Source organism: Nyctereutes procyonoides, unplaced genomic scaffold, assembly GCF_905146905.1.
Source record: "Nyctereutes procyonoides isolate TBG_1078 unplaced genomic scaffold, NYPRO_anot_genome, whole genome shotgun sequence".
NCBI classification, from domain to species: Eukaryota; Metazoa; Chordata; class Mammalia; order Carnivora; family Canidae; genus Nyctereutes; species Nyctereutes procyonoides.
The window spans coordinates 79,789,928-79,813,542 of record NW_026575146.1 but is presented as its reverse complement, the minus strand read 5'-3'; the positions used below and the strand labels follow the sequence as shown (position 1 = coordinate 79,813,542).

The window sequence follows — 23,615 nt, the reverse complement described above, 5'->3', positions numbered from 1 at the left end:
CAATCCCGGGACTCCAGGATCGCGCCCTGGGCAAAAGGCAGGCGCCAAACTGCTGAGCCACCCAGGGATCCCTGTCCCTTTTTTTTTTAAGATATTATTTTTTTAAGTAATCTCTACATCCCAGCGTGGGGCTTGAACTCACAGCCCCAAGATCAAATGTTGCATGTTCCACCAACTGAGCCAGCCAGGCTCCCCAAGCCTGTGCTTTCTTTTTTTAAACACAACAGAACCAGTCAGAGTGGAAAGAATCCATTTTGGGATGCCTGGGTGGCTCAGTGGTTGAGCTGCTGCCTTTGGCTCAGGGCTGGGAGTCCAGGGATGAGTCCCCCATTGGCCTCCGTTCAGGGAGGGAGAAGAGAGCCTGCTTCTCTCTCTGCCTATATCTCTGCCTCTCTGTGTCTTGAATGAATAAATGAATAAAATCTTTTATTTATTTTTTAAGATTGTTTATTTATTTATTTATTTATTTATTTATTTATTTATTTATTTATTTATTTATGATAGAGAGAGGTGGAGAGAGACACAGGAGGAGGGAGAAGCGGGCTCCATGCTGGGAGGCCCATGTGGGACTTGATCCCGGGACTCCAGGATTACGCCCTGGGCCAAAGGCAGGCGCTAAAAACCACTGAGCCACCCAGGTATCCCCGAATAAAATCTTTAAAAAATAAGTTTCATTTTACAGAAGAGAAAATTAGGCTCAGAGAGTTTGAAGTAACTACTGCAAAGACAGTGTGGGGTTTGGGTCGCAGTCATCCTGCATGATGCCTTTGTGCTAAAGAGCTTGTAGGATTTTTTTTTTTAAAGATTTTATTTATTTATTCATGAGAGACACAAACAGAGAGAGGCAGAGACACAGGCAGAGGGAGCCGGATGCGGGAGTCGATCTCAGGACTCCAGGACCATGCCCTAGGCCGAAGGCAGGAGCTAAATTGCCAAGCCACCCAGGGATCCCCAGCTTGTAGGATTTTTGTGGATCCGTGTTGCGCTTCCCTGTTTCTAAAAACCAAAATGCAGGGACACCTGGGTGGTTGAGCATCTGCCTTCGGTGTGACCTCGGAGTCCTGGGATCAAGTCCCACATTGGACACCCCTTGAGGAGCCTGCTTCTCCCTCTGCCTATGTCTCTGCCCCTCTGTGTGTGTGTGTGTGTGTCTCATGAATAAATAAATAAAATCTTTAAGAAAAAAAAACAAAAACAAAAAAACAAAATGCAGCTATGTTGGCTGCCTGCAACACCCTGATGTTTATAAGGTATCACAAAATAAAACATCAAGAAAGTAATTTAAGGGATCCCTGGGTGGCGTAGCGGTTTGGTGCCTGCCTTTGGGTGCCTAGATCCTGGATACCCAGGATCGAATCCCACGTCGGGCTCCCAGTGCATGGAGCCTGCTTCTCCCTCTGCCTGTGTCTCTGCCTCTCTCTCTCTCTCTCTCTCTGTGACTATCATAAAACAAAAAAGAAAGTAATTTAATATAACTTCTAACGTGAGAAAGAAATTCACATTCCTTTAGATCTAATGGTTTCAGGTCTAGGACTTTATGTGTAAACTTTGACTTGAGCACAAAGCTCTCTGTAGTGCAGTGGTTCGTAACAGCCAAAGGCCGTAAACAATCTAAATGTCTGATAAGAAGGGACTGGTTATTTTAATTTGGGGCCATTTATAAGCAGGATATTTCACAACCCTTAAAAATGCTGTAGATATGCTAATATGAAATTATCTTTGATAGATTTTGTCCAAGGGGGAAAAGTAGAAGGTACAGAAGAACCAATAGGGTGCTACCATTTGTGTTTTAAAAATGGACTATATGGAGTTCCCACTTCTGGCATGGAAGGAGCTCGGCAGACCTGCCTGCTGGCACACTGGTGGAAGTTATAAAAACAAAATGACAAACCAACCATTTGAAGCTTCTGGGAATGATCCGGAGGGCACATAGCAAATTAATAAACATTTATTCAAGAAAATCGGGATGCCTGGTGGCTCAGCAGTTTGGCGCCTGCCTTAGGCCCAGGGTGTGATCCTGGAGCCCGGGGATCGAGTCCCACGTCGGGCTCCCTGCATGGAGCCTGCTTCTCCCTCTGTCTGTGTCTCTGCCTCTCTCTCTCTCTGTGTGTCTCTCATGAATAAATAAATAAAATCTTTAAAAAAATACTAAAAATTTGGTGAACACAGGGAGAATCAGTGATGGGTGAATCAAGACCCTCTTCTTCCCTCCCCAGTGCTCCCACCATCACCACGCCCCCCCCCCGACCCCCCCCCCCCCCGCAGCTCTCCGCAAAACCCCTTCCCATTCCTGACTGGGCTCCCTCTCTGCCCCCAGCTCCCAACTCCCAGGTGGAGGGCTATCCTGGGAAGGGGTAGGGCAGGGTGTCAGCCTTTCTCATCCTGCCCCCAACTACATGTTGCTGAGGCTGAGTTCTGGGGAAGCACAGCCACGAGGTGGGAGCGCCCATCTTCAGCCCAGCCCATACTTGTGGGGCTGTATTTTGGTCATTGTATGGCTGAAAATACTGGGGTCCTGGTTGCCTCTCTGGGACTCCCAGGACAGTAATTTCACATCAAGAAAGCAAGCCAAGGGGCACCTGGGTGGTTCAGTCATTTAAACTTCTGCCTTTAGTTCAGGATATGATCCCAGGGTCCCTGAGTCTGGCTCCCTGCTCAGCGGGGAGTCTGTTTCTCCCTCTTCCTTTTTTTTTTAAATATTTTTTTTCTTTATTTATTTATGATAGTCACACAGAGAGAGAGGCAGAGACACAGGCAGAGGGAGAAGCAGGCTCCATGCACCGGGAGCCCAACGTGGGATTCGATCCCGGGTCTCCAGGATCGCGCCCTGGGCCAAAGGCAGGCGCCAAACCGCTGCGCCACCCAGGGATCCCTGTTTCTCCCTCTTCCTTTGCCCCTCCCCACTGCTCATGCTCTTTCTCTTTCAAATAAATAAGATATTTTTAAAGATTTTATTTATTCATGAGAGACATAGAGACATAGAGGGAGAAGCAGCCTCCTCACGGGGAGCGCAATGTGGGACTCCATCCCAGGATCACGTCCTGAGCCTAAGGTAGATGCTCAACTGCTGAGCCACCCAGGCATCCCTAAATAAGATTTTTTTTTTGCGGGGGGGCAGGGGGAGCATCTTGGGTGACTCAGCGTTCAGTGCCTGCCTTTGGCCCAGGGTGTGATCCTGGAGACCCGGGATCGAGTCCTGCGTTGGGCTCCCTGCATGGAGTCTGCTTCTCCCTCTGCCTGCATCTCTGCCTCTCTCTCTGTATCTCTCATGAATAAATGAAGTATTTTTTAAAAGATTTTTTTAAAAAATTAAGATTTTTTTTAAGGGCAAGCTAGGAGATCTGGGGCTGCCGCTTCACCCCACTTAGGACTCCCCTCCTAAAGTGGGGTCCCTCTGAGCAAAGTCAACCATCCTCCCCACCCCAACCATCCTCCTGCTCAGAGATTTTGTCTGCAGGAGAAGCAGGCTGAGGAGCAGAGAGCTCCATGTCTTTCCGTGGCTCTCTTCACGACTGAATATGGAGAAGTTCAAGGCTAAAGTTGCCTCGGAAACAGCGGAGGTTGTGGTGGAAGGCCAGAGGAAGGAGACTGATAGATTTTGGCTACTTTGCCAGAAAGCCAGGGAAAGAGGCAGCTGGCAAGAGTCCTCCCTGGGTCAGAACTAATATTAAACCTACTTGGGGAGCTTGGAAAGTAACCCTTCCAAGGATCCCTAATTTGATTGGATCAGTCTCTGGAAAAGTTTATCACCCCTTCCTCCCCGCTGTGTTGAAAATTATAAGACCAGTAGAGCAACAGCTGATGATTGGTAGAGCCTACTAGCCAAGCAAGGTCAGAGAAAGACCCAGAGAACCTGCCCAAACCCACCAGCCCAGGATGTCTGGGCGTATCTAAGGCCTTGCGCCTCCCACCCTGGGTCTACACTTGTTTGCTATCTGAAATGTCCAGTTGCCGACAACAAAAAAATGAACAAGGTGAAGAAACTGGAAAATAAGACCCATATAACGGAGGAAGGGGAGGGAGGCAACAGAAACTGTCCCAGAGAGTGACCAGACCTTGGGATGAACAGACAAAGCCTTCAAAGTAGCGTCCTCAGGGATGCCTGGGTGGCTCAGACTCTTGATCTCAGCTCATGTCTTGATCTCTGGGTGGTGGGTTCAAGCCCTGTGTTGGGCTCACACTGGGCATGGAGCCTTTCAAACCAAACCAAAACCAAAAACCCAGCAACCGCTGCAAACATGTTTGGAGAGGGACAGGCAACCGTGAGTAACGGAAGTACAAGCACCGAATCGAGAACACCAACGGACAGGCAGGTGTTATTTAAAAAAGAATCGGATGGAAATTCTGGAGTTGAAAAGTACAATATCTAAAATGCAAAATTCTCTGGAGGGGCTCAGTAATAGATTTGAACAGTCAGAAGAAAGAATTCTCAAGCTTGAAGATAGAGTAAAAGAGGTTGTGCAATCTGAACTAGAGGGAAAGAGCTGGAAAAGGAACAGAGCCTCGGAGAAATGTCTTAAATGTGCACAAAGCATTTTCTCTCGAGGCCGGCAGATAACATGCTCAGTAAGTGTTAGCTCTCAATATGACGCTGGCAGAGAAAAGCCCATTTCACAGAGAGGCAAACTGTAGCCCAAAGAGGGGTAGAAACTTGCTTAGCATCGTGCAGGAAATTCGGTGTGTCTCATGATTTTTTTTTAAAGATTTATTTATTCGTGAGAGAGACACACACACACACAGAGGCAGAGACATAGGCAGAGAGAGAAGCAGGCTCCTCGCAGGAAGCCCAATGCGGGACTCGATCCCTGGACTCTGGGATCACAATCTGAGCCAAAGGCAGATGCTCAACCACTGACCCACCCAGCCATCCCCTCTCATGATCTTTATAGTGTTTGAGACGCAGGCCCAAGGGTTAACACAGGAAGTGCTCAGGGCTCGCAAAGCACAGTAGGTCATAACTCTTCCTTTTTTTAGACTTCTTTATTTTAGAGAAAGAGAGGGAGGGAGAGAGTGCACGTGAGTGAGTGGTGGAGAGGGGCAGAGGGAGAATCCTAAGGACACTCCCTGATGAGCCTGGACCCTGACCTGGGGCTCGGTCCAGGACCCCAAGGTCATGACACAAGCTCAGATCAAGAGTTGGGACTCGGGATACCTGGGTGGTTCAGCAGTTGAGTGCCTTGCCTTCGGCTCAGGACGTGATCCTGAAGTCCAGGGTCGAGTCCCTAGTCGTCGTCGGGCTTCCTGCAGGGAGCCTGCTTCTAACTCCGCCTTTCTCTGTCTCTCATGAATAAGTATAAAATCTTAAAAAAAAAAAAAAAAAAAGTTTAGTTTCCTTCCATGGAAACTAAATTTAGATTTAAATTAAAAAAAAAAAAAACCCAAAAACATCCATGGGACACAAGGGGGGCGGTTCAGTCAGTTAAGCCTCTGCCTTTGGCTCAGGTCATGATCTCAGGGTCCTTCGAGCGAGCCCCACATCTTGCTCCCAGGGAGCAGGGAGTCTGCTTCTCCCTCTCCCTGTGGCCCTTCCCCTGCTCTCTCTGGCTCTGTCTCTCCCTCTCCCCCAAATAAATAAAATCTTAAAAAAAAAAATAGAAACTCTTCCATGATTCAAAATAAGTTCTGTACCTGACCTAATGGTATTGGAGCAATGCCGGAGTCCTGGTTTTGGCAACGCATCGTGGTCACATCTGATGTTACTATCAGCTTTCAAGCTGGGTGGAAATTATACAGGATTCTCTGTACTATTTTTCCAATTTCGTGTGACTGGTAAACTTTGAAAAGACAAATATTTAGGAAGCACCTCCTGTGAACATGCCAGGCCTTGTTCTAGGAGCTGGGGGTTCAGCAGTGCACAAGACAAGTCCCCATGGAGGAGCTCCCAGTGTGATGGGGCCAAGTGGTTCAAGTGCCAGGACTTGAGCCTGACAGTGTCCATCTGAATCCTGGCTGTGCCGCTTACTTGCTGTGGTTATATGTGTAGCACTTAACAGTGTGTAATTGTAAACTCTGTTTTTTGTTGTTGTCGTTGTTGTTGTTTTTTACTATTATGTTTCTTATTCTCCAGATAACCCGGTTACCCCTTTAGAGAGCCCTCTCTGCCCCAGGCTGGTTGGAGCACCTTTTGGGGTCCTGTAGATTACTGTGCCTCCTTCACCGCATCCCTGATCCCTCTGCCGGATGCCTCCCCTCCTCCAGCCCCCACCAGGCTGCGCTTTCTGTCCTTTGGTGATAGGTATGTTTCCCTCATTGGGCTGGGAACCTAATCACTGGACTGGTCCTTTGCTGATGAGGACTCTGACCTCAGAATCTCGCAGGACAGGACAGTGCACACGGCAGGCCAAGAAATATATACTGAACGTGTGAATGTTAGCGACAGTGAGAACACTGGAGACACCTCTGCTTCTTACCTCGGAGGTGGGGTTTTAGGGATGGGAATTTTTGGGTGAGACCTAGAGGTCCCTCCCACCGCCTCCCGGCCCAGAGCAATGGAACCTGAGCACCGGGTGGAACACGATGTCACAGTGCCCCCTTGTGGTCACCTTCCATTTTAGAACCCTGGTGTGAGTGAGGCTGTCCCTGCCCGAGGAAGGAGGACCCCGCGGGGATCCCAACCCCCGTTACCCCGGGGCCCCTGCCCCCCATGAACAACCAGGCGAGGGCCCCACCCCGCACCTCGGCCCGGGTCTTGGCCTGGGTCCGGGCTTCGACCCCGGTCAGGACCTCGATCCCTGTCCGGACCCCAACGCCTGCCCGGGCCTCCTCCACTCCTGCCCGGACCCCACATCCCGCCCAGATTCCGACCTCGGCCCGGACCCTGAATCCTGTCCTGATTCCGACCTCCTCCCGGGCTCCGACTCCCGTCCAGACCTCAACCTCGGCCCGAATCCCGAATCCGGTCCAGACGCCGACCCCGGCTCGAGGCCCGACTCCCATCCCGACTTTGGCCCGGACCCTGACTCCCGTCCAGACCCCGGCCTCGGCGTGGACCCCGAATCCTGTCCAGATGCCGACCCCACCCCGAGCCCCAGTTCCTGTCCCAACCCAGCCCCGGACCCCGACTCCCATTCAGACCTACGCCCGGACCCCAACTCCCGTCCAGACTCCGAATCCCATCCAGATGCCGACCCCGCCCCGAACCCCGACTCCTGGCCCGACCCTGGCCCGGCCCCCGGCCCCCCTTCCGACCTCCGCCCGGACCCCGACTCCCGTCCCGACCCTGGCCCGGCCCCCGGCCCCCCTTCCGACCTCCGCCCGGACCCCGACTCCCGTCCAGACCCCGACCCCGCTCGCGATCCGGACTCCCGTCCGAACTCCAACCCGGATCCGGACCCCGACTCCCCTGCAGATGCCGACCCAGGTCCGGGCCCTCATTCCGGCCCGGACGCCTACTCAGATCTGGACCCCGACTCCGGCCCGGACCCCAACCCCAATTTCATCCCCGGGGGAGGTCGAGGCTTCGGCCGCAGCCCCTGCCTCGGAATCCTTCGGGAGCTCGGCCCTGCCCCTGGAACCGCCCCCAGAACCTGCCTCGGAGCCCACGACGGCGTCGCCCCACCAGGATCTTTCGCCCACGCCGAGCGTGAAGCCCCTCCCATCGGTCACAAATGGGTTCGGGTCCACCCAAGAGCCCCTTCCTGTCCTCACTCCACCGGCCACTGATTTCCAGGGGCCCACCCTTGGGTCCACCTCGAGGGCAGACTCGTCGGCCACCAAGTTGACCGATGCCACCTCGGAATCCGTTCGGGTGCCCATCCCGGGGACCGACCCCTTCGCGGCCACCGCCTTACCCACGTCCACCAACACCTTCGCCGCCGTCGGCGAGAGCTGCTCGGTGGACAAGATCGCGGTTCGAGTGATCTACTGGTGAGGGCCGTCCGCGTCCGCCCCTGCCCTCCTGGGGGAGGGGCCGGCGCGGGGGCTTCGAGGAGCGGGAGGCGAGGGAGTCGCCGGCCCCAGGTTGGAAACGGGGCTCCACCTGCCATTTTCTCTGGGGCCAGAGATCTGTGGCTTCGCATCCCTGCTCTGAGCTGCGCTCATTCACCCTCATTCACTTTTCCATCCTGGAGCGCGCGGCCGCCCTGGGCCAGGCCTGTGCCCGGCCGAGCGCGGAGCGCAGCGGAGCCGCCCGCCTTCCCCGCAGCCCACGCTGGGGGGCGCTTGCGGACGCAGAGCTGCGCCCCGGAGCCCCGGAGGACGCGGGCGGGGTGATTTCAGGCGGCCCCTGGGGAGGGCCTCTCCGGGCGGTGAGAAGGAAGCCTCTGGGTGAGGAAAGAGCTGGGGCGGCGGGAGGGGCCGAGGTAGCCAGGGGGAGGGGAGCCCGAGCGCTGAGGTCGAGGGAAGGTGGCTTCTGTTCTCACTGCTGATCCCAGCGCTGACAGTAACAGCAGTGACCTGGGGGGGGGGGGGCGCTTGTTTTTCCCTGCAATCCCCGTGCCTCTCTCCTGCTTAAAACGTGCCCTCCTCTCCCCGCCTCTCTCCCAGCCTCACTCTTCCCGCACCCCCCTACCCCCACCCCTGTTTCTGTCTGTCCAGGCCGTCTCTCCAGCTCTCTCTCCCCAACTCAGTGTTCCTTTCCCCATGTTGTGTGTGTCTCTTTCTCCTTCTCCCCATGTTTCCTCATCTCCCCCCCCCTTTCTCTGCCTTCTCCTTCCTAGCTCTATCCCTGACTCCATGGATTCATGAATTCACTAATTCATTCATTTATTATGCACCTACCTTGTGCCAGGCCCTGTCCTCGGCACCAGGGACATAGCAGTGAGTAAGACAATCTTTGTCCTTGTGGCACTCACATCCTGGTGTGCAGGCGACGGGAATGAACAATAAATATGACACCCAGTAACTATCTGGCATCTTAGAAGGCGATCAGTGCTAATGGCAGAAGGCATGGGGAGGGTCACAATTGTAACTGGGGTGGTCAGGAAGGCCTCCCTGAGAAGGTGATGTATGAGCAAAGATTTGAAGGAGGGGCAAGAAGGAGCCATGTAGATACCCGGAAAAGAGCATTCTGCAGCGGGAGCAGGCAATGCAAAGGCCCTGAGGCAGGCCTGCCTGGAGTATTGGAGGAGGAGCTCCGAGGTCCCTGTGGTTGGAGCACAGTGGGCCTGGGGAAAGTGGCGGAGATGGGGCGGATCCTGTGGGGGCTCATGGACCATGCAGAGGACTGGTGTTTTCCCTGTGTGACCTGGCACGACGAGAAGGTTCCAAGCAGGGGAGGGACAGGATTGGACTCATGTGTTCCCTCTGGGCTTGAGGAGATCCTGATGCAGTGTCTTCCCTCCATCTCTCTCCGCCCTCCCTGCTCTTACCCTCGGCCTCCAGCGGCCTCTGAAGCTATGGCCTTCGGGTAAGTAGTTTTTGACTTTGGAGGGGGTGGGGGTGGGAGTATACGACATGAATCTGGAAGGAGGTACTGTTTCCCCCTCTCCCCTAGACCTGGGACCCCATGATCCTGGGATCCCGTGACCCCATGATCTCGTTTCCTCTCTGCAGTACATTCTACTGAAAAAAAGTCTGGAGCAGCAATTTCCAAACTGTCTACTCTTTGTGAGTGTGCCCGTGGCCCGGAGGAGGGGGATGGTCAGGGGTCCGAGAACCCAGGGGCTTGGGGGGAGCTCTCACCGCCCCCCAACCCCCAATATTCCCTCCCCAGGAGGAGGAGAGAGCTGCCCAGGCTACAGGGGAGTTTGAAGTGTTTGTGGATGGAAAACTGGTCCATTCAAAGAAGGTGATTCTGAGCAAGGGTTCCAGACAGGGAAGGAGGGCCTTGCTGGCATCCCTGGGGGTGGGGGTGAGGATGAGGGTGAGGGTGGGTGGCTGGGTGGGTGGGGGAGACAAACATGTCCGTGCTCTTTTCCCTCCTTGCCCAGAAAGGTGATGGCTTTGTGGATGAGGCCAGGCTGCAGAAGATTATGAATGTTATCGAGGAGGAGGTCAGGAAAAGGTAGCAGGCAAATGGCACGCTGGAGGAGAGGTGAGGGAGGTGAGGTGGGGGAAGCAGAGGGGTGGTGGGGAGGGCAGGAGGCAGGGCACTGGCTTGGAGTCAAGGGCACCCTAGTCCCAGTCCTGGCTCAGCCCATCCTCCCAGTTCAGATCAGGGCAAGTCATCTATACCCTTTTCTGAAGTTGTGTCTTCTGTAAAATGGGTTTGTTGAGATGCTTCCACAAGATGCCTCACAATGTAATAAATTTACATGGGTCAGTGGATGTCAGCTAACTTTTTTTTTTCAAAAGAGCTCTAGACTTTTTCCTTTCTTTCCTTTTTTTTTTCTTTTTTTTTTTTAGCTTTTAATTGTAAACCTGTACTATCCAGTAACAGCCCGGAGCTCTGCAATTTACAGTTAATTAAAATGGAATACAGTAAGAACTCAGTTATTAGTCACACTGGCCACATGTGGCTACTGGATTGGACAGTGCAGATATAAGACTCAGAAAGTTCTGTTGCTAATGTTGTTTTAAGGTATTAAAGCATATGCACAGTAATTTCTTTTGGGTTTTTATTTATTTTTTATTTAAAAAAATTTTTTAGATTTTTATTTATTTACTCATGAGAGAGAAAGAGAGGCAGAGGGAGAAGCAGGCTCCATGCAGGGAGCCCGACGTGGGACTCCATCCTAGGTCTCCAAGATCAGGCCCTGGGCTGAAGGCGGCGCTAAACTGCTAAGCCACCCGGGCTGCCCTGGATTTCTATTTTTAAATGTTTATTAATTTTTATTTTTTTTTAATTTTTTTAAATTTTTAAAATTTATTTACATAATCCCTACACCCAACGTGGGCTCCAACTGACAACCCCGAGGTCAAGGGTCACATGCTCTTCTGACTGAGCCAGCCAGGGGCCCCAGATAGTGGATTTTTCCCCCCAGATACTGGATTTTAGAAACCACTTACTGTAGGGGTCCCTGGGTGGCTCAGTCAGTTGAGCATCTGTCTTCCTCGGCCCGGGTCATGATCCCAGAGTCCTGGGATCGAGCCCCCCATCAGGCTCCCTGCTCAGTGGGGAGTCTGAGTCTTCCTCTCTCCGTGTGCTCTCTCTCTCTCAAATAAATAAATAAAATCTTTTAAAATAAAACAAACAAAAAACCCATTTACTATATACACATTTTCAAGCCACTACTCATTTAATACTTTATCTGTTGTGTATCTATTTTTTATAAAAAGTTTTTACCTTTTTGGGGTATAAGTGATGTGTAAGAGATAGTATGTTGATGAGTTTTAACATATGAATGTACCTGTGAAACCACCAGGCACCCCAAGTACCCCTACATTTTCTGGATTTTTTGATTTTTTTAAAAAACATTTTATTTATTTAAGAGAGAGGGAGAAAACAAGCAGGGGGAGGAGCAGAGGGAGAGGGACAAGCAGGCTCCCCGCTGCACAGGGAGCCAGACATGGGGCCCTGACCCCAGGACCTGAAATCATGACCTGAGCTGAGCAAGACACTTAACTGACTGAGCCACCCAGGCTCATTTCTAGACTTCTCATTTTCTAGACTTCTTACATAAATGGAGGTGATAATGTTTTTAAACATATTTGTTGGAGAATTTTAGACATATACACTAGTTCAGAGATGAGTATAATGAGTTCCATGTACTCACCAACCAGGTCTATTATCAATCTACACTCATTCCACTGTTTTCCTCCCTGCTTTGTGTGTGTGTGTGTGTGTGTGTGTGGTGTGCGCGCGTCATGGTAGTATGAAGGGACAATAAGCACAATACTATAGTGGTTGTGCATGCAGCTTCCAGGGGCACAGGGACTTAGGTTCAAACCCTGGATCCACCAGCCACACAAGGCTGAAGCAAATGATATTAGATGTTGTGAATTAAAGACCTGTCAAAACCCTTCTTCAGTAAGTGACGACTGTTGTTATTGGAATAAGTCATGACTGTTCTTACTGAAGCAGAGAAACCAGTTCAAATTGGCTTAAGAGAAAAAAATCGGCTCATGAGAATAAAAATCTAGAGGCTTCATGCAGCTTCAGGCATAGCTTGATCCAGGCACCAAAACATAGTCATTGGGAATCTGATCCTCCCTTACTCTGTGTTCTGTTTCCCCACCCCACCCCCCCCCCCCCCCGGCCAACTTTATTCTCAGACTGGCTCCTCCTCCTGGTGGCATAAATCCTGAAGAAAGTTCCCATTGGAAAACAAAGAAAGAAAGAAAAAAAAATCATAAAAAAAACTTCGTTCCCATTGGCCTGGATTAGGTCACATGTTCATCCCTGAACCAATCACTGAGGCCCAAGGGAACATACTGCACCTGATGGACATTGCAAATCCGGAGGGTGGATAATGGCTAAGTCAGTGCTGTGTGGCTTCAGTCCCAGCTCTGCTATTTATTGGCTGTGTGACTTAAGGCTGTCACCTCTCTCTGCCTCGGGGACCTCCTCTGTAAAGCAGAAACTACGGGAGCCTTTACCTCCTTGGATTTCATTTTACCCGACAAACACTTGCTGAGAACCTACTGTGTGTGTTCTAGGTGGTGGGGACGATAGGACCTCGGCCCTAGTGAAGCTGGTAGTCTAGTGGTGGGGACGGACAACCAACAAGACGCCAGGCGGACAGAAGATAAAAATAAGGAGTGAGACGAGACGAAAGCAAGAAAGGAGCGGGCGGGCGCTGGGAGTTCTTTGCAATCCGAGATTGGGTGCTCAGGGAAGACCTTTTGGGGAAGAGGGTATTTAAACACTTGAGGGGGTGCCTGGGTGGCTCAGCGGGTTGAGCGTCTGCCTTCGGCCCAGGTTGTGATACTGGGGTCCTGGGATCCAGCCCCATATGGGCTCCCCCCTCAGCAGGGAGTCTGCTTCTCCCTCTGCCCCTCCCTTCCCCCAGTCATGCTCTCTCTCTCACTCAATAACAGAAAAAAGGGATCCCTGGGTGGCGCAGCGGTTTAGCGCCTGCCTTTGGCCCAGGGCGCGATCCTGGAGACGCGGGATCGAATCCCACGTCGGGCTGCCGGTGCATGGAGCCTGCTTCTCCCTCTGCCTGTGTCTCTGCCTCTCTCTCTCTCTCTCTCTCTCTGTGTGTGACTATCATAAATTAAATAAAAAAAATAACAGAAAAAAAAAGAAATATTTTAAACACTTGAAAGAAGTAAGGGGTGGGACTGTGCATATCTGGTGCAAAGTATTCCAGGCAGAGGGAGCAGCAAGTACAAAGGGCCTGTGGTAGGACTGTGTCTGGTGTGTTGAGAAATGGCCAGGAGACTCAAGGGGGGAGCGTTAGGACGGTGCCTGACGCATAGGAAACCCCAACATAAAGGCTGTTTTTGATGGTATCGTTACTTTAAATAACCACTATTTATTGTATCTCAGAAAAATTTCTCTTTCTCCATTTCAGGAGCCTCAGCGGGATGCCGAGAAGGGCTGAAATGTTGCCAAGTCAGGTCCTTCTCTGATGGGGGCTGGGGCTGGGGCGGGTCGGGGAGGGGGACAGGGAAATACATACAGTCTGCCTCCCTGCATCCTGGGCTGCCTGCGTCTAGTGTTGGCATCCCGTCCCCCCAGGTGTGTGGCCGTCGCCTGCTCCTGGGCTCCCAGCATCGCAAGCGGCCTGGACTGGGTGGTGGTGGCGGGGAGCAGGGACAGCTGTGAAGAGAAGCCTTGCCCTGTTGCTCCCCAGGTTTGCACCCCGTCATCTGGCCTCAACTCCTCATGCTCTCAGGTCCGTTTCTCCCTTGGCAGCTTCTCCATTTCCCATCCCTGGCTTGGGATACATTTGGAAAATTTCCAGTCTTAGTGGTATTCTTTTAGGTGGTGGGACAGAAATGGGGGTTGTGGCAGGTGTCAAACCCTCGACGTCCCAAACTTCTTTACACCCTGGAGCCTGCATTCTCGATCCCCAATGTTGGGAGGCGTCTCGGCGACCAGGACGGGGAGGGTGGAGGGCCATTTGTGGATTTATGGGACAGGGATGGGCCCCCCACTCTGCACCTGGTGCCGTGGGGTCACTGGGTACGTGCCAAGAGGTCACTGCAAGGTGTGGGAGTCAGACCTTTGCTGCCTAATTGCTGTGACCTCCAATAAGGGACACCACCTCTGGGAGCCTCAGTTTCCTCCTCTGTAAAATGGGCATCACACCACTATTTAATCGTGGAATTCCCAAGGCCTGGCACAGAATAAGTAGGTTTCAGTTGGGGTGCTCCTCTCTGCAAGTGACAGCAAGCCAGACCACCAGTGGCTCACCCAATAGGACAAATCGATTGTTTTCCTTATGAACTGGTAGGAGGGGCTGGAGCTGGCTGGCTGTCCAGCGATGCCATCAGAGACCCAGTCTTTCTGGATTTCTTTTTTTATTTTTTAAAGATTTTATTGATTTATTCATGAGTGACAGAGAAAAGAGAGAGAGGGAGAGAGAGGCAGAGGGAGAAGCAGGCTGCCTGCAGAGCAGAGCCGAATGCGGGACTTGATCCCAGGACTCCGGGATCACGACCTGAGCCAAAGGCAGATGCCCAACCCCTGAGCCACCCAGGTGCCCCCTATATTTCTTTTCTGCCATGAAAAGAAGTGTTGGCTTTGGGGCCCCCTATCTGGGGCTTTGGGGCTCACACACAGTTTCATTGTTGCACCTCTACCCATTATGTGTGTATTGTAGACGGAAGAAGGTTGAACAAGGAAGCCCCCCCGCCCCCAGTTTTCTGCTGTGACGCCAGGACGGTGCCCTGTCCCCTGCCCCTCTGAACCCCCTCAACCTCACCTCCCTGGCCTCCCCTCCAGGTTGCCGGCTCCTGCTCCTTCTCCGGATCTCCTCATTGATAATGCTCACAATTTCCTGCAGCCTGGCCTCATCCCCCAAGCCATCACCTTTCTGGGCACAGAGGGGAAAGAACACGGACATGTTTGTCTCCCTCCAACACCCCCCCATCCCAGCACCACCCACTCTCCATGTCAGATCACCTTCTTCAAACACTTCAAACTCCCCTGCCGCCTGGGCGGGTCTGTCCTCCTCCCAGGGAGGGAATGGTGGGCGGGTGGAGGGGAGAAGGGGAGACCTCACGGTTGGGCTCAGCACGGGGTTTGGCTCCAATGAACAGGATGGAACAGGATCTGCCCCAGCACAGTGGCTGCCGTGGTGGTGGCTGGAGGGAGGTCGGACACGCCGCCCGGAATTCCAAAGTGAAGCTCTGCACCTCTCCCGAGTCTGGACTCTGTTCCCGGCAGCGATTAGCAGGTGCAGCTCATGGGCAGACCGGAAAACCCTAAAACCGACCAGTTAAAAGCACAGACCCTGGAGCCAAATCCCTGCCTGGATTTGAAGCCTGGCTTTGCCGCTTCCTGGCTCTGGCATGGCTCTCCATGGCTCTCCCTGTGCCTCAGTGGCTCCATCTGTAAAATGGGGAACATAATAGCACTTAGCTCCTAGGGCTGTTGAAAAGAGTCAACAAGTCAAACGTGAAAATCTCGGAAGATGCACAGGAGCCATGTGAAGGTTAAATCTCTTAGGGTGTATTTATCTGCTTGAAAGAACAGAAGTCCTGCCCAGCTCCTGTAAGCAGAGAATCCGGGGGCCGTGTGTCTGCGGAGCCCAGGACTGGTGCTTCAGTAAATTCAGAAAATTCTCATGCCGTCCACAACCCCACACGCAGACACGAAGTGACAACCATGAGAGAGACACCGTCATGGCCCTTGTTTGTCCAATCTATTTCCCCACCTTCATTTATCTGCCTTTCCCTGCACCAGAGATGAGATACTAGCTTTCTTAAGATTTTATTTATGAGAACACAGAGAGAGAGGCAGAGACACAGGCAGAGGGAGAAGCAGGCTCCACGCAGGGAACCCGATTCAGGACTCGATCCCAGGAGCCCAGGATCAAGCCCTAGGCCGGAGGCAGGCGCAACCGCTGAGCCACCCAGGTGCCCCAAGATGTTAGCTTTTCTCAGCTGGTAAAAGCCCTGGTCTTGGGCTACGGTACAGAGGATGCCCCCCTCTCCCCCCGCATTGATTTATCCATCCCTTTCTGGTGACATCTGCCCTCCAAGCTTGGTGTCTCCAGCCACAAAATGATGACAAAGACTTGGCCGGCCATCCCAGCTGTGGCAGACACCACTAGGTGTCCCTCCATATATCTCCTCCCTTACTCCCAGATAGCCCCCAGAGGAAGACTACAGTTCCCAGCCTCCTTTGCCACTAGGCGTGGCCACAGGACCAAGTTTGGACAATAGGAAGTGAGAAGTGATATGTGCAGTTTTGGGGTTGTGCTCCTAAGAGAAGGAGTGCCATCCAACCTTCCGTATTGAATGTGCAATTTGATGGTGCGCCATCTTGGTATGAGACAGGGAACATTCCATGGGGGTGGAGTTGGGAGGATGGAGCAACAATAGGGAAGGGGCCTGGACTCCTCTGGTGGAGTTGCCAGAAATGGACCGTTACAGGAGGGAAAAGTAAGCTTTCTTGTTTAAGATGCTGTTATTTTGGGTCTCTCACACGCTGTCAAACCTGAATCATAACAAATGCCCCAGAATTGGGAGGATGTGATGCACAAGTTAGAGCAATGGGTGAGCCAGAAGGTTCAACTGTAGGGTTTTTGTTTTTTTACTATGTCATAAGATAAATGTAAGATTTCATAGTAAGGTAGTAAGTACTTTAATAAAATATTTACTTTTTAAAAAATATTTTGTTTATTCATGAGACACACACACACACACACACACACACACAGAGGCAGAGACACAGGCAGAGAGAGAAGCAGGCTCCATGCAGGGAGCCCGATGCGGGACCTGATCCGGGACCCCAGGATCACGCCCTGGGCCAAAGGCAGGTGCTAAACTGCCGAGCCACCCAGGGACCCCCTAAAATATTTACTTTTAATGGTAGGCAGAATTCTAAGGTGACCCCCAATGACCTACACCTTCATATAATCCCCTTTCCCTTGAGTGTGGGATATGGGAGTGTGATGGGCTAGCACTCCCATGACTGTGTCATATTAAATGACAAAAAGGATTTTGCGCCAATTTTGAGTTAATCAAACTGGAGATTACCCCAAACAGGCCTGACACCAAATGTGTGGGTTTTATCTAAACCAGGAACCCACTTTCTGGACACCAGCTGGGTGTCCTACCATTCAACTCAGTGCTGACACTATCTCCTGGAATTCGCATCAGATGCCACAAGTTAAGGGCTGAGCCTCACAAGTCTGCCCCATGTCAGATGCCACTCAGGACCCCCAGGTTGTCACCAGCACTTCTCACCAACGAGCTCTAAGTTCAGGGGTTCTTCTAGCCCCTCCTCGAGTTTGGTAGTTCACCAGAATGATTCACATAACTCAGGAAAGCACTTTACTTACTATTACTGGTTTATTATAGAAGACACGACTCAGGAACAGCCACAGGGGAGAGACATAGGGCATGGTGTGCTGGGAGGGGCACGGAGCTTCTGCATCCTCTCTGGGTGCCCCATGCTCCCCACATCTCATGGTGTTCACCCACTTGGAATCTCTCCAAACTCTGGTTTCAGGGTTTTTATGGAGGTTTCCTTATGTAGATGTGACCGGCTGTGGGTAACTCAACCTCCACCCTGCCTCCCTTTCCCCAGAGGTCGGTGGTGGGGCTGGAAGCTTCTCATCAAGGCCTGGTCTTCCTGGCAGCCAGTTCTTATCTGGAAGCTAGCTATGGGGCCACCGAGTCACCTTGTTAGAACAAAAAATGCTCGGGACGCCTGGGTGGCTCAGGGGTTCAGCATCTGCCTTCAGTTCAGGGCGTGATCCCGGGTCTGGGGATCGAGTCCCGCACCGGGCTCCCTGCAGGGCCCTTGCTTCTCCCTCTGCTTGGGTCTCTGCCTCTCTCTGTCTCTCATGAATAAATAAATGAAATCTTAAAAAGGAACAAAAGATGCTCACGTTATCCTCATCATTCAGGGAATCCCAGGTTTTAGGAGCTCTGTGCCGCAACCAGGGACAGAGACCAAGTGTCATTATACCAGAAAGGCTGTTTCTACTTTGAGGTGGAAATGCTTCTCACCTGGGTGTTTGCTCACGTTGGCGTCCTGCCACCCATCCATTTCCAGAGAAATAGAAGTATTCTTCTCTTTCCTTGCAGAAAATGATGGGTATGGGCAGGTCTGGGGGACAGGAGGAAGGAGAAACCACTTAGCCATTTTTATTAGCTTGCAGAGAACTACCTACTTTCCTTTTCTGCGTCTCTCAGCCCTTGAAGAAAGCCGAGACTTACCCACGATCCTAGTTATATCCACTTTGGAACTGACGGTCCAAAGCTATTTCTATTGGACACCCAACGGCAGGTGATCATTTCTCTAAAGCAGCTGAGTCTGGGACTCTTGCTAGGATGAAAACTCAGGTTTTCATAAAAGAAAACTTTGGCCGCATGACAATATGTATTGACACATTCTAAGGATGTGCGTTGGTCTGGGAAGTCTAGATTCTTGTGTTCCCCTCAGCTGAAATTCTGAAAGTGTCTATATTTAACCTCTTTAAGATTTCATCACTCAGAGAGATGTAGAAGGAATGGAGTGGGAGAAATTTAAGAGACAAACAGAGCATTGGGTATTAAGCCTGGGGCCTCACAGATAAATGTCAAAATCAGAGCATGAACCCAAGAAGTCCGACTCCCGAAGTGATGCGGTTTATATGCACCCTCCCTGTGCCACCCCCCTCCCCCCGGTCCCGCTCCCCTGCTGAGAGGCTAGCCCCACTTTCAGGTCCATGACCTTTGGTGGGAAGAACACATGATCTGGAGTCAGATGGACCTGGAGGCTTCTAGGCCTCCGTGTTCTTTTCTGGACAAATAAGGGACAAAATGTCTGAGCAGTTGGGAACCATGGAAGTCTGAGTTCACACGATGCTTCCTTTTTGGGCAACAGCCTCTTTTTCTCTAAACTCGAGTTCAGCTTCTCTGTGGGGTAGACACCCGCAGTGTCTGTCTCAGGCCAGATCCCGAGAGAACTCTGAGACTAGGTCACTTGAGAAGTAGAAACTCCAGGCTGACCTCCCACACCCAGGGAGACAGTTTCGACCTTGAGATGCCCACCACACCGGAGAAAGTGAAACCTGGCGCTTCACAGAGATTCTTTGCAGTTTTATGCGTCACGCACTTTCATCTATTGCATGCCGCCCTCCGAGTCCAGCAACTCCCTTCTGTTACCGTAGAGCGCAGGGAAAGGCATCTGATCAAGCAAGTCAGGAAAAACGCTGCAATCAGACTCTGTGAGGACACGTCTGTCTTCTAAGTACCTACAACTACTGCTTTTACCACGGGGAAAAGGAGGGAAAGTGGCGACAGGACCCTCACCCTCTCCACCACAAGCACGGGCTCGGTCAAAAGGAATGTTACCAAACCTTAGCAAGAGAATTCCAGTGGATTTTAAAGTGTTCCAGAATATAGGAAAGGAAGGCTTCCAGATTATTTATATGATGTGATAACATTAATATCCAAAAGTAACAAATACTGGGATGCCTGGGTGGCTCAGTGGTTGAGTGTCTGCCTTTGGCTTAGGTCGTGATCCAGGGGCCCCGGGATCGAGTCCCACATCGGGCTCCTCGCAGGGAGCCTGCTTCTCCCTCTGCCTATGTCTCTGCTCTGTGTCCCTCATGAATAAACAAATAAAATCTTTTTTTTAAAAGATTTATTTATTTATTCATGAGAGAGAGAGAGAGAGAGAGAGAGAGGCCAAGACACAGAGGGAAAAGCAGGCTCCATGCAGGGAGCCCAACGTGGGACTTGATCCTGGGACCCCAGGATCACACCCTGGGCTGAAGGCGTTCCCCCCCCTCTCAAAAACAATGACAACAAAACAACAACTTTGCCTGAAACAAGGTAAGTTGACTTTGAGGCTGATCAGTAAGATAAAGAGAAACAGCCAAAAGCTCTGAAAAAAGAAGTATAACGAACAGTTTTAGCACTTCCAGATTTGAAAGTACGTAGTCGAAAAATCGAAAGCACTGTTTAGTGTAAGATGAAGCAGCATCTTTAAACAAAGTTAGTGGGGAAAATATGGACTAGTTAGTAACTGGTATTAGGACAGCCAGTAGCCATCTAAAAAAGGAATTTTGAATTCTTACCTCCTACTGTACATCAGCATAGATTCCAAGTGGTTCAAAGACTCAAATATACACAAACTATACACACCCCCTCCCCCAAGAAAACCTTGAGATTCAAAACCTTACCAGTTTAAAAGAGAACAGCAAACAAAAACAAAGGGAAAACTCTCCATGCCAAAAGGCTTTCAGGAAAACCAAACGCAAAAGACCAGCTGGGAAAAAATACCCATCTTGCATTACAAGCAATTATCATTATCTCATATCGCTATGACATAAACAGCCACTGGAATCAACAGAGAAAGGACAAAATTCTTCAGGCGAGAAATGCACAAAAGATATAAAGACAGTTCATGGAAAAGGGAATATACAGAATTCTCAGAAGAGATTCTTGACTTATAAGAGAAAAGCAAATTAAAAGTGATATTGGGACGCCGGGGTAGCTCAGTAGTTGAGCATCTGCCTTCTGCCCAGAGTGTGATTCTGGAGATGCAGGATGGAGTCCTGCATCGGGCTCCCTGCATGGAGCCTGCTTCTCCCTCTGCCTGTGTCTCTTTCTCTGTCTCTCATGAATAAATAAAACTTTAAAAAAAAATGATATTATTGGGGCACCTGGGTAGCTCAGTCGGTTAAATGTCTGCCTTCAGCTCAGCTCATGATCTCAGGGTTCTGGGATCAAGTCCCACATCCAGCTCCCTGCTCAGTGGACAGTCTCCTTATCCTTCTCCCTCTGCCCTGCCTTCCCACTGGGCTCTCAAATAAATAAAATCTTCAAAAGAAAAGAAAAGAAAGGAAAAGAAATCTAAAGAAAAAGAAAAAGATGGGGAACCACCCAGATGCCCATCAGTACATTTCTGGAGAATTACAACATAACCAGCCACAGGATGAAACAAAATGCAGCTCTAAAAAAGAATGAGGAAAACGGAGCCATTTGGAAGGATCTTCAAAATACATTCTTACTGAAAAGAGCAACGCATAACTTAGTAAATACACCAACTTTTGTGAAGAAATGAAAAAAACACAACCCACCCAAATTCGCATTCAGTCGTGTGTACACAAGAAAACTTTAAGACAGAAGAGGCAACTACAGATGTGGGTTGTGGTACCCACTGGATGGAGGGGACAGGGATGGAAGGCTTTTCGGAGTATAGTTTTACATTTTGGGGCTTTGTGAATACATTTACCAGAAGAAGCTTGAGTAAAAATAAAAAAAGAAAGAAAATTCACAAACTTCAGATGTTCTCGAACACATATTTATCAGGGAATATGTACAACAGTGACACTGCCTGCCATCTGAAATGCCTCAGAAAACACAAAATCCATTTAGACTACAACCTTCCGTGGAACCTGAACCAGGAGAGCGCGCCTTCCGCCAATTTCAAGTTCTGTCCGTAGCCTTCCGGGGTCTCCCAGGGCATGTCCACTGGGACTCCTCACTCCTCCCATCATTATTTGATAATCCCTTCCATCATCCCGGGCTCTGCTATCGTCAACACTTCTTCATCCAGTCTCGGTTTCCTAAAACCCATCCTTCGCCTTTCGGGGAAGCAATTCTGGAAAAGCCTCTCCCCGCCGCAGGGCAAAGAATCTGTCATCAATCGCAAACTCAACGTGGGGAGGAGGCGCGAGGCTTTGAGTCCCCCCCCCTCTCTTTCCTGGTGCTTTTTCGTGATAAGCTCGTCCCCTGCCACCCCGCCAGGCCAGGCTTTATCTCATATACGACGACTTTTTAAAGTGCGGCGACAGGATTTGGCGTTAGGTCCTGAACGCAGGGGCTCCCCCGGAAGCAGTTCCATCGCCTGGCTATTCCCTGCTGATGAACTTATCGCAACCAAGTTCTTCTATCAGGGGATTGATGACCTCGGATGCAGTGAGAGCTATCGTAAACGTCAAAATGTCAAAATCCATCCTCTGGGGATTCCGCTGGTACTCGGCGTCGAACGCGGCCTCCCGGGCTCTGCAGGCTTCCACAAACCTCCTGCGGCGCTCCTCCAGCTCCTGGATCCTGCCCGGGGCGATCGGGTAGTGCTCCAGGTAGTGGCGGAGGAACTGCTGGTAGTTAATCCCTAGGACGCTGAGCGGGTGGCGGAGCCGGAGGTACGGCAACGCGGCCAGCCCGGGGCCGTTGGCGGGCCGGGGCCGGGGCCTGGCCTGCGCGCCCTCTTCCTCCGCCGGCCCCGCCAACTCGCGGGCCTCCCTGGCCGCCGCCGCCGCCGCCGCCCCTTCCCCGGGCTCCGCAGGCCGCGCCGGCGCGGGCTCCCGCCTCCCGCCGCCTACCTCCGCCTGCCCGACGTCGCGGGGGCCATTCGCCGCGTCCGTCTGCCGGACGCTGCTGTCGGCGGGCAGCTCGGACATCTCGGACCGCGGGCTCCGCTCGGCCGCCGCCGGAGCCACCGCAAGAGCGCGACCGGCGGGGATGGCGGGCGTGCAGCCGAGTGCGCGTGCGCGAGCGGAGGCCCTACGGCGCACCCGGGGAGCACTGCGCACGCGTCATTGCCGGGCGCCCGCGCTCCCGCCAGGCGCCACCTGGCGTCCGGAAGCGCCGTCGCGGCTGAAACTGCCCGCGGTCGGGGGGGTGGGGGGGAACCGAACGTCGAGGGGCGCAGCCATATTTTCCACTTGGACCAGCGTAACGTCTCCGAGGAGAGCCTTACAAGACGGCTTCTTGTCGGCTTTCCCAAGAGCCCATCCAGGATGCTTCACTCTGAGCTTCGTCTCCGGTGACGGCAATGCCCCACATGCAGAGCGCCCGGCGGGCCCCTGGGCCTGCTCCGTGCTTCAGCCGACCTTGGGCTGAGCAGACCCAGGGACACCCCTTATTCCCGGCTCCGACCTCCTTCCAGCCGGTTTTACAGCCTCAGCCCCCCGAACCGCCTCCTCAGCCACCCTCTGCCTCCGGGGGCCCTACGGGGTGCAGCCAACCCCGCTTTGTGAGCATAGCCCCTCGTGGCACATCAACTACGAGCTGTCGGGGTCGTCAGAATTATTCCGCCGAGGTGGAGTCCTCCATCAGCTGCCTGGCCAACATGCACCTGCGGGCCTCCAACACCTACCTCTCCCTGGCCTTCTATTTCGACTGCAGCGAGGTGGCCCTGGAGGCCTTGGGCCACTTCTTCCGCGAGTTAGCCCGGGAGAAGCACGAGGGCGCCCAGCGGCTCTTGAAGTTGCAAACCCAGCGCGTCGGCAACGCCCTGTTCCAGGACGTGCAGAAGCCGTCCCACGACAAGTGGGGCAAAGCCCTGGACGCCATGGAAACTGCTGTGGTCCTGGAGAAGAACCTGAACGAGGCCCTTCTGGATCTGCATGCCCTGGCTTCTGCCCAGGCCGACGCCCATCTCTGTGACTTCCTGGAGGGCCACTTCCTAGGCCAGGAGGTGAAGCTCCTCAAGGAGATGGGCGATCACCTGACTAACCTCCGCAGGCTGGCCTGCCCCCCGGTTGGGCTGGGCGAGTATCTCTTCGAAAGGCTCACCCTCAAGCATGCCTGGCAGCCTCTGGAGCCCAGCGGCCTTTGAGGGCCCCCCTCTGTGCCAGGGCCTCTGTTTGTTTTGTCCAGCTGCCGCCAGGCAGCTTTTTAACCACCCCGGACCGAATGGAAACAATAAAGCTTTTTCCAGGGGGAAAGAAAAA

General features: G+C 52.2%; 3 protein-coding genes across 3 annotated transcripts; 2 read left to right on the top strand and 1 right to left on the bottom strand.

Annotated features, from left to right (window-relative positions):
- Window positions 1–6,643: 6,643 nt before the first annotated feature.
- SELENOV (selenoprotein V) lies at window positions 6,644–16,548 on the top strand. Its single transcript, XM_055310253.1, has 8 exons — window positions 6,644–7,866; window positions 9,322–9,346; window positions 9,493–9,546; window positions 9,653–9,727; window positions 9,870–9,973; window positions 13,338–13,383; window positions 13,505–13,661; window positions 14,714–16,548. Exons 1-5 carry the CDS (start codon window positions 6,644–6,646, stop codon window positions 9,945–9,947), a joined length of 1,455 nt encoding a protein of 484 aa, XP_055166228.1. The 3' UTR covers window positions 9,948–9,973; window positions 13,338–13,383; window positions 13,505–13,661; window positions 14,714–16,548.
- Window positions 16,549–21,222: 4,674 nt separating this feature from the next.
- On the bottom strand, window positions 21,223–22,415 carry LOC129500418 (EP300-interacting inhibitor of differentiation 2-like). The gene has a single exon (XM_055310843.1). The coding sequence runs from the start codon at window positions 22,338–22,340 to the stop codon at window positions 21,789–21,791; it is 552 nt and encodes a 183-aa protein (XP_055166818.1). The 5' UTR covers window positions 22,341–22,415; the 3' UTR covers window positions 21,223–21,788.
- Window positions 22,416–22,596: 181 nt separating this feature from the next.
- Window positions 22,597–23,615, top strand: LOC129500606 (ferritin light chain-like). The gene has a single exon (XM_055311215.1). It carries the CDS (start codon window positions 22,715–22,717, stop codon window positions 23,498–23,500), a length of 786 nt encoding a protein of 261 aa, XP_055167190.1. The 5' UTR covers window positions 22,597–22,714; the 3' UTR covers window positions 23,501–23,615.

Coding starts and splice junctions, on each gene's coding strand:
- LOC129500606 (XM_055311215.1), top strand. CDS start 22,715: ATGCCCCACATGCAGAGCGCCCGGCGGGCCCCTGGGCCTGCTCCGTGC.
- LOC129500418 (XM_055310843.1), bottom strand. CDS start 22,340: ATGTCCGAGCTGCCCGCCGACAGCAGCGTCCGGCAGACGGACGCGGCG.